General features: G+C 32.7%; 2 protein-coding genes across 2 annotated transcripts; both read right to left on the bottom strand.

Annotated features, from left to right (window-relative positions):
• Window positions 1-683: 683 nt before the first annotated feature.
• Window positions 684-4,637, bottom strand: LOC146921306 (small multi-drug export protein). The gene is made up of 2 exons (XM_085714727.1): window positions 3,355-4,637; window positions 684-1,198 (listed from the first exon to the last, which is right to left on the bottom strand). Exons 1-2 carry the CDS (start codon window positions 3,879-3,881, stop codon window positions 784-786), a joined length of 942 nt encoding a protein of 313 aa, XP_085570853.1. The 5' UTR covers window positions 3,882-4,637; the 3' UTR covers window positions 684-783.
• Window positions 4,638-4,766: 129 nt separating this feature from the next.
• LOC146921305 (uncharacterized) lies at window positions 4,767-15,528 on the bottom strand. The gene is made up of 4 exons (XM_085714725.1): window positions 14,785-15,528; window positions 6,685-7,269; window positions 5,720-6,005; window positions 4,767-5,144 (listed from the first exon to the last, which is right to left on the bottom strand). Exons 1-4 carry the CDS (start codon window positions 15,358-15,360, stop codon window positions 5,110-5,112), a joined length of 1,482 nt encoding a protein of 493 aa, XP_085570851.1. The 5' UTR covers window positions 15,361-15,528; the 3' UTR covers window positions 4,767-5,109.
• Window positions 15,529-16,590: the final 1,062 nt, after the last annotated feature.

Below are 16,590 nucleotides of genomic sequence, written 5' to 3'. Positions count from 1 at the left end.
GTAAGTCATTCTCAAGTTAGCCCCTCGGCTCTATTAATATTTCAAATTAGTCCCTGTCTTTGTCAAAAGTTTCTCAATTAGGTCCCTCGTCATATGACAAAAACATAAAGATAGAGACCTAATTGAGAAACATTTGACAAAGACAGGGACTAGTTTGAAATATTAACAGAGTCAGAGACTAAATTGAGAATGGCTTACAGAGACTTGGGACCAATTTGGTGGTTTACTCAATCAGATATGGTGTGATTTTTATCTCCAAATTCTATATTTATATTTAAAAACGAAAATAAAACGAGTAAAACAAAAATGCACCACAAACGTGATAATTTGAATAGGTTTCAAGGTTCCCACCCAGGTGCCCAAGATTGGGGAAAAATTATAATATCCAGGGTTTTCTGCAACAAGGAACATCAGTAAGTCAAAACTCTTAATTTCCCCAAAATTGTGATTTTACACATATCAGGGAAAACTGGATTGAAGGTATTGATTCTAAATTAAGGCTGTGGTTGCAGTTATGCTGGAAACCTTGATATTGCGGAAAAATCCAGCCATATGTTACCAATGCGCTGCAATTGCCGTTGAGGAGACCACTAAAACCTAAATATTGTGGCCGCAATTTAAAACTATATGGATGCACATAAAATATTAGCCATTTCAATCTTACATATTATTATTTACATAAATTTAAACTCATAAAAACCAATGAATAGAATAAACAACAAAACTTTTAACAATTGTCTTTGTATTGATAAAGAAAACTATGAGTCTACGACATTTTAAAAGTCAATTTGATGAGCTAAAACCTTTTTTAAGATTTCTAAGGATGGTCCACATGAATGTGGAAACAAAGAAAAGGATGATACCAGTAATGATTGCATATTTCAGACCAAGATTCACTAGCAAATTTACGAGCATCCCGGCAAATACAACGCCGAAGAAATTCGCAGACACTGCTGGCCAAAACGGCATATCAAGAATTGATGCTATAATGGCTCCAGACCATGCTCCGGTGCCGGGAAACGGGACAGCCACAAAGAGCATCAGACCAAGCCATTGAAACTCCTCCACTGGTCCAGCCTTTGCTTTGGCATTCTTGAACAGAATGTCAAGGAATCGTGATGCCGAAGGGCTCTTAGAAGCGAGGAAAGATGCAAATCGTTTTAGGTAGAGTATGATGAACGGCACAGGTACCATGTTCCTGCATCAATTGCACAAAACTAGTTAATTTGACCACAAAAGAACTACCATTACTACCAAAAAAATAAATTAAATATGTCAACACGCCAGAGTTGTCAGTTACAGATTGCGGAAAATAGAGATTTGTTTAAATTCCACAACCGTACAGTGTTATTGTGCTGCTATAGCCAGAATTTGACAACATTTTGTACAAAATAGCGTATCGTAGATCAATAGTGATTTATTAAAATCCCACTTAGCTATAGCGCTGGTATGGCCGCTATTTGAATACAAGCATTAAATATTCTATGCAGCATGGACACTTCTCCTTCTCGAGACATCAGAAACTAGGACTTGTTTCTAATACAGATACCCGATACCCATACGACAGTTGTATAATCCCAGTCAAACATTCCTCATTTGAACTTCTATTGGAAGAATTATTTTCAACAAACTTGGACACTTGGCTAACATCAAAGAAGGCTTCACACCAGAGGTAAAACTATCAGAAAAATCAACTTAAAATATTAAAAAAACAAAAAAAACAAAAAAGTTAAAACCTTTTTTTTAACCGTATCTAATACACTTCATTCTGGAACATCGTTACCTACCTTTGGTCATCGTTGTATTTAACACATGCATATTAGGACGTTCAAGATTAATTAGTTTTTAACTAAAGCATGCTACACACAGATAATAAGCGTGTCCATGTTTGTGTTGTGTTCAGTGTCCGGGTTTGTTTCCCTGTTTCATATCTAATGAAACATAGTGTAACAAATCAAACCCATTTCAATGTACTCTAATATAAAGTTAAAATTACATAGCCATAAAGTTAAAATGACATAGTAAAATGTACTCTAATATAACTATTCTTATAAAAAATAAAAAACTATAATATAACTATTCAAAGTGAATGTGCAAATTCTATGGTAACAATATCACAACAACAGCAACAAAAAACACATTATCTTAAACCATAACCACGACGAATTGTACAAAGCCCATTAATAGCAAATGGAAAGCATGATTACAGTGAATTTCAAGAATACATCATATAAACCGGCTGGGAGTGGCAACTCAACTTATGAGTTCTGGAATGTGTATAAGTTTAACTATTGAACGTCATGAGTTTTATCCCCTCTCTTCCCACCAGGGTTTTCAACATCCTAAACCCAATCCGAGCCGTGACATAACAGTTTTGGATGTTGTTGAAACCACAATGCGACAACAATTGAGGCCACATCGGTCACAAATCTTCACAATATCAATAATTGTGATGCAACTGCTATTTAAAACCATGCACCCCACTAACAAGCACTAACAATTAACCAACTAATCTCTCCAAAAAAACAATTAACCAACTAACATTTGATGCTAAAAAATTAAATACATCATCTTCAGTCTTGAATTTTTCACACCTAAATATTTAGGTCTGCCTTACCTCTATAGAGGTGACATGCATAATGTTTCAAATTTTCTTTATAAAAACACAAAAACCAAACCATAGAAATAAAGAGCCTACCCCACCTTCAATGTCATTTTTTCCTATCTCTCTATTCCTTACCTTTACAAAAGTGAAGAAAAAATCTCAATTTTTTACATCACATAAGGTAGCAAAAACGGTAATTAAAAAAACTACAACAATCAAGCCTTAACCCACTAAGTAGGATCCACTACATGATCAAATGTCGCCATAATATTCTATCGTAAGTCACATCCCAATCCACCTCATTAATCTCTGCATCCTTCTTAATAGTCTCTCTTATAGTTTTTCTAGGTCTTTCTTCATTTAATCTAGTGATTTGACTACTCTTCATCTAATCTACTCTCAATACTACATAATCTTCAGGTCTTCTCTCTATATTCCCAAACCACCTAAGTAAACTTTTTACCATCTTTTCTGATAGGTGCTACCCCTACTCCCTCTCTAATACTCTCATTTCAAATTCTATCATGTCTAGTTTTACCGAACATCCAACGCAACATTTTTGTCTCCGCTACACTTTACTCTCGTGTTAGTTCTTTACCACCTAACGGCTAACACTATCTCATACAGCATTGTCGGTCTAACAGCTGTACAAAAAGGATACTTAAAAAATAACAAAAAAAAAAAAAAATATTTTCTCCTACAAAAAAAAAAAAACAAAAAAAGTATAATCAAAAGAAGAAGAAACTAACCCAAGAATGGATAACACAGTCAAACTTGCAGGATCAAGCTGCAACCAATAACCAACAGGAATAGCTCCACGAAGCTCAAGAACAGGAAGAGTAGCAAGAGTAAACACAACAACCCAATCAGGCCAACCCAATTTCCTCAACGAATTCGCAATCTTCAATCCAAAACCAGAAGCTTTAATAGAATCAACAGCACCACCAGCAGCAGCAGCAGCATTAGCATCCTTTGAATAAGCAAACCAAGCCAAAGACATAGAAGCCCAGAAAATAACCCATAATGCAAATTTCACCGGTTTTTCCTCGTAAAAAATCAACCTTTCAGGTTCATCAATAGCATCTAAATATTCAGTAGAAGAAGCTTTGATTTGGGTAGGAGCTAGTTTTGTAAGAGAATGTGTGAAAAGAGAAGAACCATGATGAAGGGTTAAGGAGGGTTTTGGCTTAAGAAAATGGTGATTGAAAAATGGGAGTTTTTGATGGGGTTTTGTGAAGTGAAATGAGGGTGTTAATAGTAAAGCAAGAGAAGCCATTAGAAAAGGTGAAAATGGAAATTTTGGTTTGAAGTAAGATTGAGTAATTAGAAGTTAAAAATGTTGGTATTGAGATTCATGTTGTGAAGTGGGCATTAGAGAACAAAAACAAACGGAGTTCACAAGGTGGTTCTGAGTTGTAACCGAAGAGAAGAGAATGACACTTCGAGTGAGGGAAGTGAGAACTGAGAAGCACCAGAAAATTTTGGGAACTAACAAAAATCAGAATTGTAGTATTTTTAAAAAAAAAAAATCAGAATTGTGGTAAATTTATGTTGAATATATTAAAAATTGAAGTATTTATTTATTTATTTTTAAAATAGATTTTTAATTTGGAATTGTTAAACTGAGGACAAGACCTTCTTTTCTACGTCACTACCAAAAAAAAGACCTTATCTACATACAAGTCAAATTTATATATTTATATTTTTTTTTATTAACCCTTTCTTTCTGAGAGCCATTAATTCAGTCAAAAAATATATAAATCTTTTTTTTGAGCAAAAATATCACAAATCTTGTTAACATTGTTAGTTGTTCATACAATGTTTTTTTACAGTAAAATAATTTTTGTTTTTACATAAGATAAAAAATAGATCTATTTAATGTCTGAGCATGACAGAAACTTAATTCACTTGGACAACAAATTTTGTTACATCAAAAATAACTAATTAGAAAGAAGTTCCACTAAAGTGTTTGGTTTATATACAATCGTAATTTTGACCATAAAAATAATTTACACATGTATCTAATGATGTTCCACACATCATTGTCGTATATAAAACTTTTTTACAGAGTTACAGACAATGATAAAAAAAAAAAATTGACTCCTGTTACAGTGGTAAATTAAACTCATAAAAAATGCTTCAAGATTTCAATAGTATATCATAAGTCATAAATATAAAATTTATATATAATCAAAAAATCTTTATCTGATTCTGACAAAACTCATATAAACATGTCATAGCATCATCACCTAGAGTTATCTTTATCTTGAAGCCTGTAACATTACAAAACCATCTAACATTGTTGTTATACTTATGATCCATTTCCATGGCAATTTCAAGCTGCTTCAACAAGAATCTGCTAAACAAATGCAATGGACTATTACAAGGCGGAACTTATAAGCTATAACACATTCTCGAATCCTAAATGTTTTAACATATAACTCTCAGAAGCTTGAATCAGTATGTAGTATGTACAAAGGCCATGTGTTGCAAAATCTGGCTTCTCAAAGATAACCTTGTGCCTCCAACTCTCTTGCCACTGAAACACAAGAAAATGAAGCAAATGTCAAAATTGATACACAGATAAATGATGAAAGAAATACTGTAAAACAAGGAAGTAAATGATGTATAAAATACAATGCAAGCACTCAAATCAGAACAACCAAATATTTCAGGGCACAATGCTAATTCCAATACATTTTCCAGAGCCAGAAATTGCAGAGTCTAACCACGCACATTGTGACCGTGACAAAACACACGTTTAAAGGATAAGTGTTATCAAAGAACTTTCTAACGTGGTCTTCTTAACACACTCTTTTCAATTCGTTGAAATCTAAATATGTGAATCTCATAAATTTGATGTAACACATAAATTTCAATAAACGAGTGATTGGAAAGAGTATTAGAAAGTGTGTTGATAGCATTTCGCCAACATGTTATGTAAAGGCCAGATAAACAAAGCAAAACGATTGCGATATTTACAAACCATCGCTTGATTAACTAATCTACAATGACAAAATAGTTGTTCCTTAGGACTTGGTTGATTTAGAATGATGCAAGTTCAGTAGTAGTAGACTAGATTAATTAATCAAAAGGGGGGAAAAGAATTCTAACCTTTTGAGAAAGGAAGAACCAAAACAACCTGCATAGTAACATTATTTGGAGGAAGCTGCAAACGAAGAGGATAAAGCTTTCCATTCAAAGGACTCTTAGTACACACAATGATTCCCTCTAACCCTGTCTCTTCCTCAATCTTCTTGCTCAATTCCTCAACTCCATTCCCTTTGAAAACCAAAGAATATCCCTGCACACCTTCATCGCTCACTTCGCCATCATCTTCAGCAACATGGTAGTATATAATTCGGCCCTCCATCTTCCTAGGTGATGCATCATCATTCGACTGCAAACAAAACCAAACACAATTAACCAAAGAAACAAAAAACCAAGCACAATTCAACGAGAAAATCATCAATATAGTTTTAATCTCAGTATTCATTAAGAACTAGTTTGCTTTCTAAAACATTTTCAATTTGTATCTGAATATGCCATGGATAGATACTACACAACAATTGTGATAAAGAAAACCTTTTAATGACAATAAGTTAATTGTTAGATTATTTTTTCTCCTTTGTCCAGGTTCGAACCTAGGAATTCAACTCATTATCACTTACTTCAAACCATAGAGCTACCTAACCCCCAATTAAAAAAAAAAGACATTTTAAAATATCATCAATTTCAGCAACTAAATCAACAACACTTCATAAAACTAAATTGGTGATTGAATTAAAATTCCAAGCTTAAACAAAATAACCAGATAAAAGATATTGATACTTCTCAAACAATAAATCATACATATCTAATTTCAAGCAAAATCAAAACAACCCAGATTGAAAAATTGATACTTTTCAAGGAACAAATCATACATAACTAATTTCAAACTAAATCATAACAACCCAGATAAAAAAAAATTGATATTTCTCAAACAATAAATAATACATAACTAATTCAAAACAAAACCAAAGCAACCCAGATAAAAAAAAAAAAAAAAAAATCAAAACTTTTCATAGAACAATTCATACCTGTTGTCTGGAAAAGCTAGCAGAAACACTAGGAGGAGCCACCGCCACAGCAGGAGAAGGCATGCTAGTTTCAAAAGCTGGAGCAGAAGGTTGTTGTTTACTAACATGAATCTCAACAACATCAACATCCCACAAAACCCAATCCTGAGTAACAGTCCTATGCGGAATATCATGCGTCACAGTATTCCTCCACGGTGGCAACCCACCATTCCCTCTAAGAAAATTCCCATACCTCGTCTTCAGCTTCACACGAACACCATCCCTTACAGGCTCCCATTCAACAGAAGAATCCAAAGTCTTTGGACTAGTTTGAAGCACTTTTCGACCAGTCATGCCGAGGAGAAATGGAGTGTCTGAAGCTGTTAGATATTTGCCGTAACAGCTTTTGAGACGGATAACGTTGTCGTAGTTTGGGACATATTCTACGTACCACCTTGCGTTGTTTGATGAACCGTTTCTGCCTTGTGAAACGGATTCTTCATCTTCTTCTGCTAGAAGATATTTGTCGTGGTGGCTTCTGAGACGGACTGCTTTTGCTTTGTGGAAGAAGTCCATTCCGCTTCGAAGCTTGTTGGGTTTAGTTGTCTGCATGGTTATAAGATTCAGCTCTTGTCGTTTCGATCCGTAATAACAAAAACTAAAATGAGAGTTTTAATATGGAATGAAGAGGTTTAGATATTTTTTAGGGTGGTGAGAGGGGAAATGAAATGTTTTGTAGAAGGGTGTAGTGGTGGGTTTTTATATGGGAATGAAAAGTGGTGCGTTTATTGGATTTTAATGATGGGTGAAAATTGTGGGTGTTTTGGTTTGAATAATTGAAAGTTGATGTGAAAAATGTGAGAAGAGACAGAGTCAATAGTGTCAACTGAGATAACACGTTTGGGTAAAGGAGGCAATTGCGTGGGTGAAGCGGGTTTGTAATAATCTGTTGGGTTCAATTTAAGTTGCGTGTGTCGTCGTGAGTGAGGAAGGTTCTACCTGTGGAAGGGTCACGGTTTTTAGTTTCCTCTATAGTAATCTAATTTATGTCGGTATGAAAAATGAAAATGATTTTTGTTTTTTACTATTCATTTTTTCAAAAATATCTTGGAAAGTTTGATTAAATATTTATTATAATTAAAAATTAAAGATTGAGATAATTCTTTTTTTCAATAAGTGAAGTAATTTATTAAGTATATAATATGTTTGTTGTAGCATCAAAGTAGACACACTCTATACGCCTTTTATTAAAGGTTGCATATAACTTACACTATTATGTGTATGTGTTATAGACTTGGATTGAAGAATATGGATTTTTTTGAATAATTTGTTAGTATTTGAATTCAATCGCTTGTTTAATATGAGTTGAATTTGAATACATGAATATAAGTTTTTTTTTTTTTATAAAAAAAAAACACACTAATTAAATCACGATCCTAGATATTAATCTTGCTCTAATCATATGTTCGTTAGTCATCATCTAGATTTATGTTTCTATTTTCTTAAAAATGAAAGATATAAATTCTCGTAAACATAACTCAATTGTCAGGAACATTACAATAACAAGGGTTGGGTTCGAAATGGTTTCTACTTCTAAAGAGTGACTTCAAATATTAATAAATTATTAGATGATTTTTCATGTACAAGTCTACGGTTGTGGTGTGAGGGGGTAGCACTTAGGTGCCATAGTTTTTTGGTGTCATTGGTGCCATATGTAACTTTGTGTCTATCTCTCTCTTAACAACTCATTCTCTCTCATCTAAATAATTTATTTTAATCATTCTCTCTCATATAAAATGAACCTATGTCACCAATGTCACCAAAAAACTATGGCACTCAAGTATTTCCCGGTGTGAGGCAAACAAAGATCAAAGGTGGGGCATATGATATGGTATGCAATTGGGATACTTTAACTAAGCAGATAAGACCTAGCAAATGACAACTATTGACTAGATTCAATCAAACCATATAAGGTTAAAAACTTTGTCTAGTAAAACAATACAATAGGTATGACTCATATGGACCTAAAATTGACATTCCTTGAACAATGAGTCTCATATAGCAAATATTTCATAACTAATAAATTAAATTTATCAAACGTTATTGTATCTGATTGAGTTGAATTGAGAATGAGATTGAAGTTTATAAACTTAACGAATAAGCTTTCAACAAAATCAGCAACTAAATCAAACTAATTTCTTACTTAAGTTAGATAGAATTGCTGACTCACCCTATTTCAACAATCATTCTTGATTAGGAAATCACGTATATATAGTATATACTATGGTGGATCTTATAATATGGAAGTTGATAGAAAATGCTCTTTGTCGTGTTACCGTTGCCTTGACGTGTTTGTGAATATCAAAGAAATTAAGGTGATGTTTGGTTTATGCCTTTTGTTTATGTTTTCATTTTCTTGTCGTTTTCAATTATAAAAAATATTAGTGAGAGAGACCTATACAATAATGAAAGGGGAAAATGCGTGATGTGGAAGATATGAGTCATGTCGATTGCATAGCAGACAAATGCATGAAACTAACGTATACACTAGATGTTAGATATATTTTGGCCAAATTAATAAGATCAATCTTGTAAGTAACTCACTTCATTTCTACTTTATTAAACTATTGTTAGCTCATATATATAGGTGTGTGTATGAAAATAAAAATTTAGAATTATATATTGATTCGTTTTTGGTTACAAATAATATATAAATTCATGTAAACAATCACAATTCGTTGTTGAATCAAGATGAAACGACTCATATTCTAACGTTCTACTTTCAACTGGATTGAGTAAAATTAAGAACATAAAATGTAAACTTATTAATGTATTTTCAAATACCTCATAGTATTAAGTAATATCCTAGTCCATTCACTCGTAAATGATTTCATCTACTAAGGGAGGCCAATAAATCCAAACAAGAACGTGTAAACAATTTCTTTAGGTTGTTAAGAAAAAAATTCTTTAACTTTAGACTTGGGTAATTTTTTTTTTTGAAGAAGTAGACTTGGGTAATGTTATAATATGATTCAACAAGTTATTCACATAACATGATTCTAATCTACATGATTCAACAAGTTATTAATAGATATGAGGAAACACCTAATGCCCTTAAATCGTCTCAAAGAAATCATGTTTTATTTCTCGTTACATGAGATGTTCAATGTCTTCGGAAGGTACTCGAGGATAGGTATATATCGACCACTTGTCCCCAACCTTAAGGAGTGCGTTTATTGTTGTGAAAACATTTGTGTGTGACGTGTGTTATCACATTTTCTTTAGTGGAAAATAGTTGGTGAAGGCATGGAGCAAATATATATGGGTGAGGCAAAAAAGCATTCCACGAGTGAACACCCGAATTTTTAGTAGACAGGTTTAAAAAAAATCAATTATAGGAATTCATGGGAAAAAAATTATGTTTTATACACATACATACGTTCATTACACTCATGAGTTTAAAATATTTAATTTAAGATATATTTTTATCGATGTTACTTATTTTAATTTTGGGTATGTGTGTTAGTAAAATGGTGTTATCTTTTTAAAAACAAAATGGACGTATACTTATCTTTTCAATTGCCCCATCCAAAACGTAAGTTGATGCTTAACATAAGGATCAACCTAGTCAACAGAATCAAGACCTACAAGAAAAGCTTCCCCAGACCAACTTCACAAAAAATCAAAAAAAAAAAAAAAAAAAAACTCAATTCATTTGATGGTTGGTTTGTGTATGCACAAACTAAAAAGATAAATGAGAACAATCACTTTTTTTTTACAAGATGAGAACAATCACTTCGTAAAGCACTTATTACAAAAAATCACTAAAAATGTAATATTTAAGGTATTCTTCCTTTCAAAAAATGTATTAGATATTACACTTTATATAAAAATGTTTTTTATTTCAAATTTCACATGACTTTTTATGTGAATCATTGTATCTATTTCATTCAAACTCTATTGGTCTTTAGTGATATATTTATAAAAGAAGATATAGACACAAAAATATGGTCCCTTATATAAGTTTAGGTGAACTAAATCTCTTAGCCTTACTAAGGTTTAAAAAAACTTTTTCCATAGTTAGAAAGTGCCTCTTATTAGAGATACATAGTTTAGTTACAAGGAGTAGTAGTCCTATTAGTATATATAGGTGTAACCTCCTCATAAGTGGGTTAACTTTCTCATTGTGTAAGATTCATTTTCCATCAATACAAAGAACTTTTCTATATTTCTCTCTTTCCTTCCATGGATGCCATGTTTCATAACATGGTATCAGAGCAAACCTGGTATCCGCCTTGAAGGAATTCTCCGTTGCATTTTCTCGAGAAAATTCAATTTTCTCACTTTCAATCTCTTTTTTATTCCAATTTTCTTTTTCTTTCTCTCTCTTCATTTTCCCGAGAAAATCCTTCCTCATTCCAACTTTCTGATTTTTTTTCTTTCGTGTTCCTCTGTCTCTTGTTTCTGTTCAATTTTTAGCCCAATTTCATGTGCGATTCAAGTTTCATGTTCGAATTCTTGATCGATCGAATTTTCGTTTATGAATCTTTCCTTTTCGTGATTTAGTTTGTTCTGTTCTTGCAATCGCGATTTGTTTCGATCACTTTTCATTACAGTTTGCGATTCCGATCAGTTCCGCAATTCGGTTTTGTTTTTCGATATCGATCTGGTTTCTCCTATGTTCGTTTGACAAAGAACTTCATTCTTGTTCGTTGATCTGTTTCCTTGTTCAAGATTCACTGCAATTTCTGATATATTGAATTGGTTGAAACTCATTCACGATCTTCAACTCAATTTGAGGATTTTCTAGTGTTTTCAGTTGAAGATTGTAGATATAGTTGGTTCGGATCTTGTGTCACTGGTGGCGCATTGGCTCAAGCTTCTGGTCAACATTATCGCTGTGCAATTCTGGGCATAAGGTTCACTGGCTGTCTGTTCAAGGTTCTATATGATGTGTTTGTTATTTCTTGCATATTGCTTCCAAGGTGTTTGTTGAAAGTCCTCAATGGAAGACAGATTGTTCAGCTAGTACATGATGAAGCTTCTTGTACAACTCAGTTTGTCAGGCTCTATTAGCTATGTTGCTATATCTGTATGCATCTGTCACTGCTCGACATTGATCATTTGATACTGTTAGCATGCACTATGATCCAATGATTGCTAAGCTTGTGGTGCAGGGAGAAAATCGTGCTGCAGCATTGGTCAAACTGAAGGATAGTTTGACAAATTTTCTTGTCCTAGAGATGGTGAGGATATTACAATTACTGCTGGGCTGCCAAAGCCTAAAACTCTCAAACTAGGTACAATGATGGGTGTATTCATTTCGTGTGTTTGAAGCGTTTTGGGCATCATCTACTACATCTGTTTCTCTTGGATTGTTGGTATGGCTGGCATAGGAGAGACATTGATTCTTGTTGCTTTGTGTGGCACTTGTACGTTCCTTACTATCACTTGTACGTTCCTTACTATCAAGCCAAGTGTACAATATCACTTGAGTGGGATAATGAGTATGATAGTGGTAGTTCAAAGATCTTGAAGCTTACCATCACTTACCTGCCTGATGGGAGGTACCTGATTGAGATGCAACCTGATGCCTATGGGAATTATCCGTACACTGGCTGTTTTGACTGTGCTGTCAAAACATTCAAAGGAGGACCCTTGAAATTTTATGAGCTCTCTTCCTTTATGAGCTCTACATGGCACTTTCATGCCTTTGGTTTTGTATTTGGTGAGGTTTATGATTTTGGCTCAGTTTTGGATTGTTGGAAGATTCTTGGATTGATTACTTTTCCTCGGTTTCTTTGTCCTGGATCGTTATTTGGAGTGCTTCATTATTGGAAGCATTGGTTTTGGCCTATGGTTTGAATGCATCAACATGGATTTGTTTTCTATGGTTTGAAGACACATCACATGGCTATGCATCTCTATTGGTTTGCCATTGGTTTTTCTTGTCTCGACTTGGCATAGGAGGGCATCACTTTTATCTTTGGAAGCTTGGTTTTGTTGCTTCATGGTACTTTTGGTGTGAAGTTTGTTCAACATTTGACCTCCTTCCATTGTTGACTATGGCTCTTCCTTGCATTTGGTTTTTCTTGTCTCGGCTCGGCATAGGAGGGCATCACTTTTATCTCTGGAACCTTGGTATTACATATGACCTCCTTCCATTGTAGACTATGGCCCTTCCTGGCACTTCTTTTTGGATATCATCATTGTTTTTGGATATCCTTGTTCTTCTTGTCTTGCGCTTCTTTCTTGAGTTCTTGAGAACTCTTGATGGTTAAGCGTTGTGCCTTAATTGGCTTTGTTGATATTGGCTTCTACCGGATGGTGGTTAAGCGTTGCTTTGATGCTCCTTCCTTCCATTGGTTCAACCTTGAGTTGTGGTTGCTTCATGTTGGATGAGCACTTGTTTGATATTTTTCTTAGCCGATGTATTTCCGGCATCTTTCCTTGTATTTTCTCATTTCAAGTTGGATGTGTTTTTGAACACCTTCCAACTTGAGGGGGACTATTAGAGATACATAGTTTAGTTACAAGGAGTACTAGTCCTATTAGTATATATAGGTGTAACCTCCCCATAAGTGGGTTAACTTTCTCATTGTGTAAGATTCATTTTCCATCAATACAAAGAACTTTTCTATATTTCTCTCTTTCCTTCCATGGATGCCATGTTTCATAACACCTCTTTTTTTTTTTTTTTTTTTTTTGCATCAACTAATATATAATATTTGGATTGAATGTGTAACTGGGCTGTTCACATCTTGGCACAAATTACAGCATATGACCCAAACAGATATTTCATCGAAGAAACTCCCCCACACAAGGGAAATGGCTGTATGCCACTCCTGGATTGTTGAGCTTATGAAATAAGCAGATTGAGTATTTCGATGTAATCCAAAAAAGAATCATCAACTTGTAATATTCAATAAATTTTGTGAGATCGGAAGTTAAGATCCAATAAATTTAAAGGACTTTTGAACAATCCAAGAGACTCATAGAGCAATTCTCCAGCATACCTCTTGACCAATCTTACTAAATTTTTCTTTTAGTCAAACAAAAAAACAAACTTTTAAATTATTTGATAGTGTCAAAAAAAAAAATCAAGTATTTTTTTATCATATGCATCCATGGTAGGGATTTTCTTTTGTCAATATAAGCTATCAAATTGATATATGCACAATCAATATAATAAATCATCAAATTATGAAAAAAAAAAAGTTGACTCTAACAATAATTGCTTAAAAGTACACATAAGATAATCTATAATGAACCCATATGAATTATCAAATTATAACAAAAGTTGACTTAAACAATAATTGCTTAAAAGTTTATTATTTTTTAATTTTTAACTTGTGGTACTAATGATCATTTACAAAACCTAGTATATTGAGGTTACGAAACAAAATTATGACCATTCTCGGCTAGTATTCGAGGTAATCATTTAAATATATTAAATACTTAAAACTCATTATAATAGACTAATTCTTGATATTTGAAAAAAAGTCTAATAGCTAAAAACCATTTTTAACAAGAAAAATATTAAATTTAACAACAAAATATTAAAAAAATGTTTTAAAATGACTCTACTTTTTTTAACGGATAAGCACACCTTTTTCAAAAGGTAAATTAATTATACTTATTCATTTAAATTTCAAACACACTGTTATATTGTTTAGATGCATGAATATTGTGTTTAAGGGAACTCATTTAACCCAAAAAAGAGGATTAACGACGAAGTTTGTTGCTCGTTTGTATTTCAGTCGTGCGTAATTGTTTATATATACACAAATTTTTTATACAATATTATTGAATCCTCAATATATTTTGCTCAATTGATCAAAAAATAAAACAATAACATTTTTTCTCTCAATTATTCTTATTTTCTGAATTGAAGTTTGAATTTAGTTTTCTTCAATTCACACGCATTCTTATACCTAGTTGACGCGTGCAATGTGCCGCGAAATAAATAAAAGCCATGATATTATAGTCAACATCAAAATCTTCGAAAACAATGAATTTTTGCTAAAAAAGACAAAATCATTTTTTTTAAAAGGAAAAAAAAACAAAATCATTTGTAATATAATAAAAAAAAATCAAAATAACAAACAGAAGAAACCGCACCTGAAAACTTCCTCTCGCCGGCGGCGACGACCCAAGTGAGAAAACACTCATCGGCGACGCAATATCCGACGCAAAAGAAACATCATCAGAACCAAAAGAAGATAACAAACTCTCAAACTCATCTTCCATAACACCTTCAACATCCCACAAAACACCCTCCATTTTCACAAAAGAATCATCGATCGTTACACTGTTCCTCCACGGCGGATTACTACCGTTTCCCTTCAAAAACCTCCCACAACAACTCCTCAGCTTCACCTGAAACCCGTCACGTATTGGCTGCCATTCGTTTTTACCATCTACACCGTTTTCTAACTCCGTTAATATTACCCTCTTTCCTGTTAGGGTTAAGGGATACGGTGTTTCTGTCGCCGTTAAATATTTTCCGTTGTGACTCTTTAACCTTATTACTTGGTTATGAGTTTGTAGTTTTTGCACTATCTCCACTGTCCATTGAGCTCTTTTAATGGCTCCGTTTCGGCTTTGTCGGACTTTTCCGTTGTTGTCGTCGGCGATAAGGTATTTGTCTAGGTGGCTTTTGAGCTTAATGATCTTTGATTTGGTGAAATATTCCATGAATGGTTTGATACTATAGTGAAATTAATCAACTATAGTTTTTTATTTTTTATTTTTGTTTTTGGAGAAATTGATTAACTATGTTATAGTAAGGTGAGAATGGTTTTGATTTGTGTGTTGTGTGTGTTGGTGACACTGCTTTTGATTTTTGGGTAGGAGGTGATTAGTGAAGAGATGACACTTGAATTGCTTGGTTTTATACGTCTCTTTTGAAATTGAAGTTTGAAGTGTGTATATAGATGAAACTTCTTTATTTTTAGTTGACATTTTTTTAATATTTTATTAAATGAAAAGGAGATTTTAATGATACATTTTGATTTAATTATTTAAAGAAAAGTTTATAATGATGGTATAGATCATGTGTACAATAAGTATTTTTGTAAGTATATCTTCTTTTATACATGTAGCGATATTGGTTCTCCTAAGCTATGCTTAGTTGATAAAGTCATCATATTTATATGTAGGGATCAGGGTACGAACCTCAATTACTCCACTTGTTCACATTAGAGGATGAATTTTTAGTCAACATAAGAATGGAATAAAATAAAATAGACTTTTATTTTTGGAGGAAAAGAACAAACAAAGTCAATTTGACTTTAAAAGACTAACAAGTTATTCCATTATATTTCGTTTCATTCCACCAACTATGTCAATAATCAAATCATATTATTGTCTTGGTGAGTTTAGCTTAGTTTGTAAGGACAATGCATAATATAGGCAAGGTTCGGGGTTCAACTCTCGTCCACCACTAAAATAATATGATTTGATTTTTTTAGTGGTGGATTTTTATATTTCAATTTATCTCTTTTTATTTTACAAAATTATATTTCATTTTATCTCTTAAATATTTGGTTTTAAGTGTCATATGTGGTTGCTGCATATAAAGATGCTTTATATCTATGAAATGTTAAATATATATCTTTAAAGTACCAATTTAATTTTAAACTATTTCAATATAATATGGATATCTTACAATATCCTTAAAAAAACGATTTTAATTATTATTTAAGATTTTTTTAGTATCAAATTTACATTTATATTTATTTTTTATATAAATCTAATAGATTCTTAATTTTATTTCTTTAATATCATTTTTTCTTTGAAGATAGACGAAATCCTAAATGTGATTTCGAATATTTGCTTTATAATTTACTACTATAAACTACTTATTTTATTTTTTTGATAGAAAAATGATTTATTTTAATAGTTTAAGCTTTTTTATAAACATAC

This window comes from Medicago sativa, chromosome 5 (genome assembly GCF_051527215.1).
Source record: "Medicago sativa cultivar Bolivia chromosome 5, Bolivia_mono, whole genome shotgun sequence".
Classification (NCBI taxonomy): domain Eukaryota; kingdom Viridiplantae; phylum Streptophyta; class Magnoliopsida; order Fabales; family Fabaceae; genus Medicago; species Medicago sativa.
Note: the sequence above shows the minus strand (reverse complement) of the source record. Positions and strands in the feature narration are given on the sequence as shown.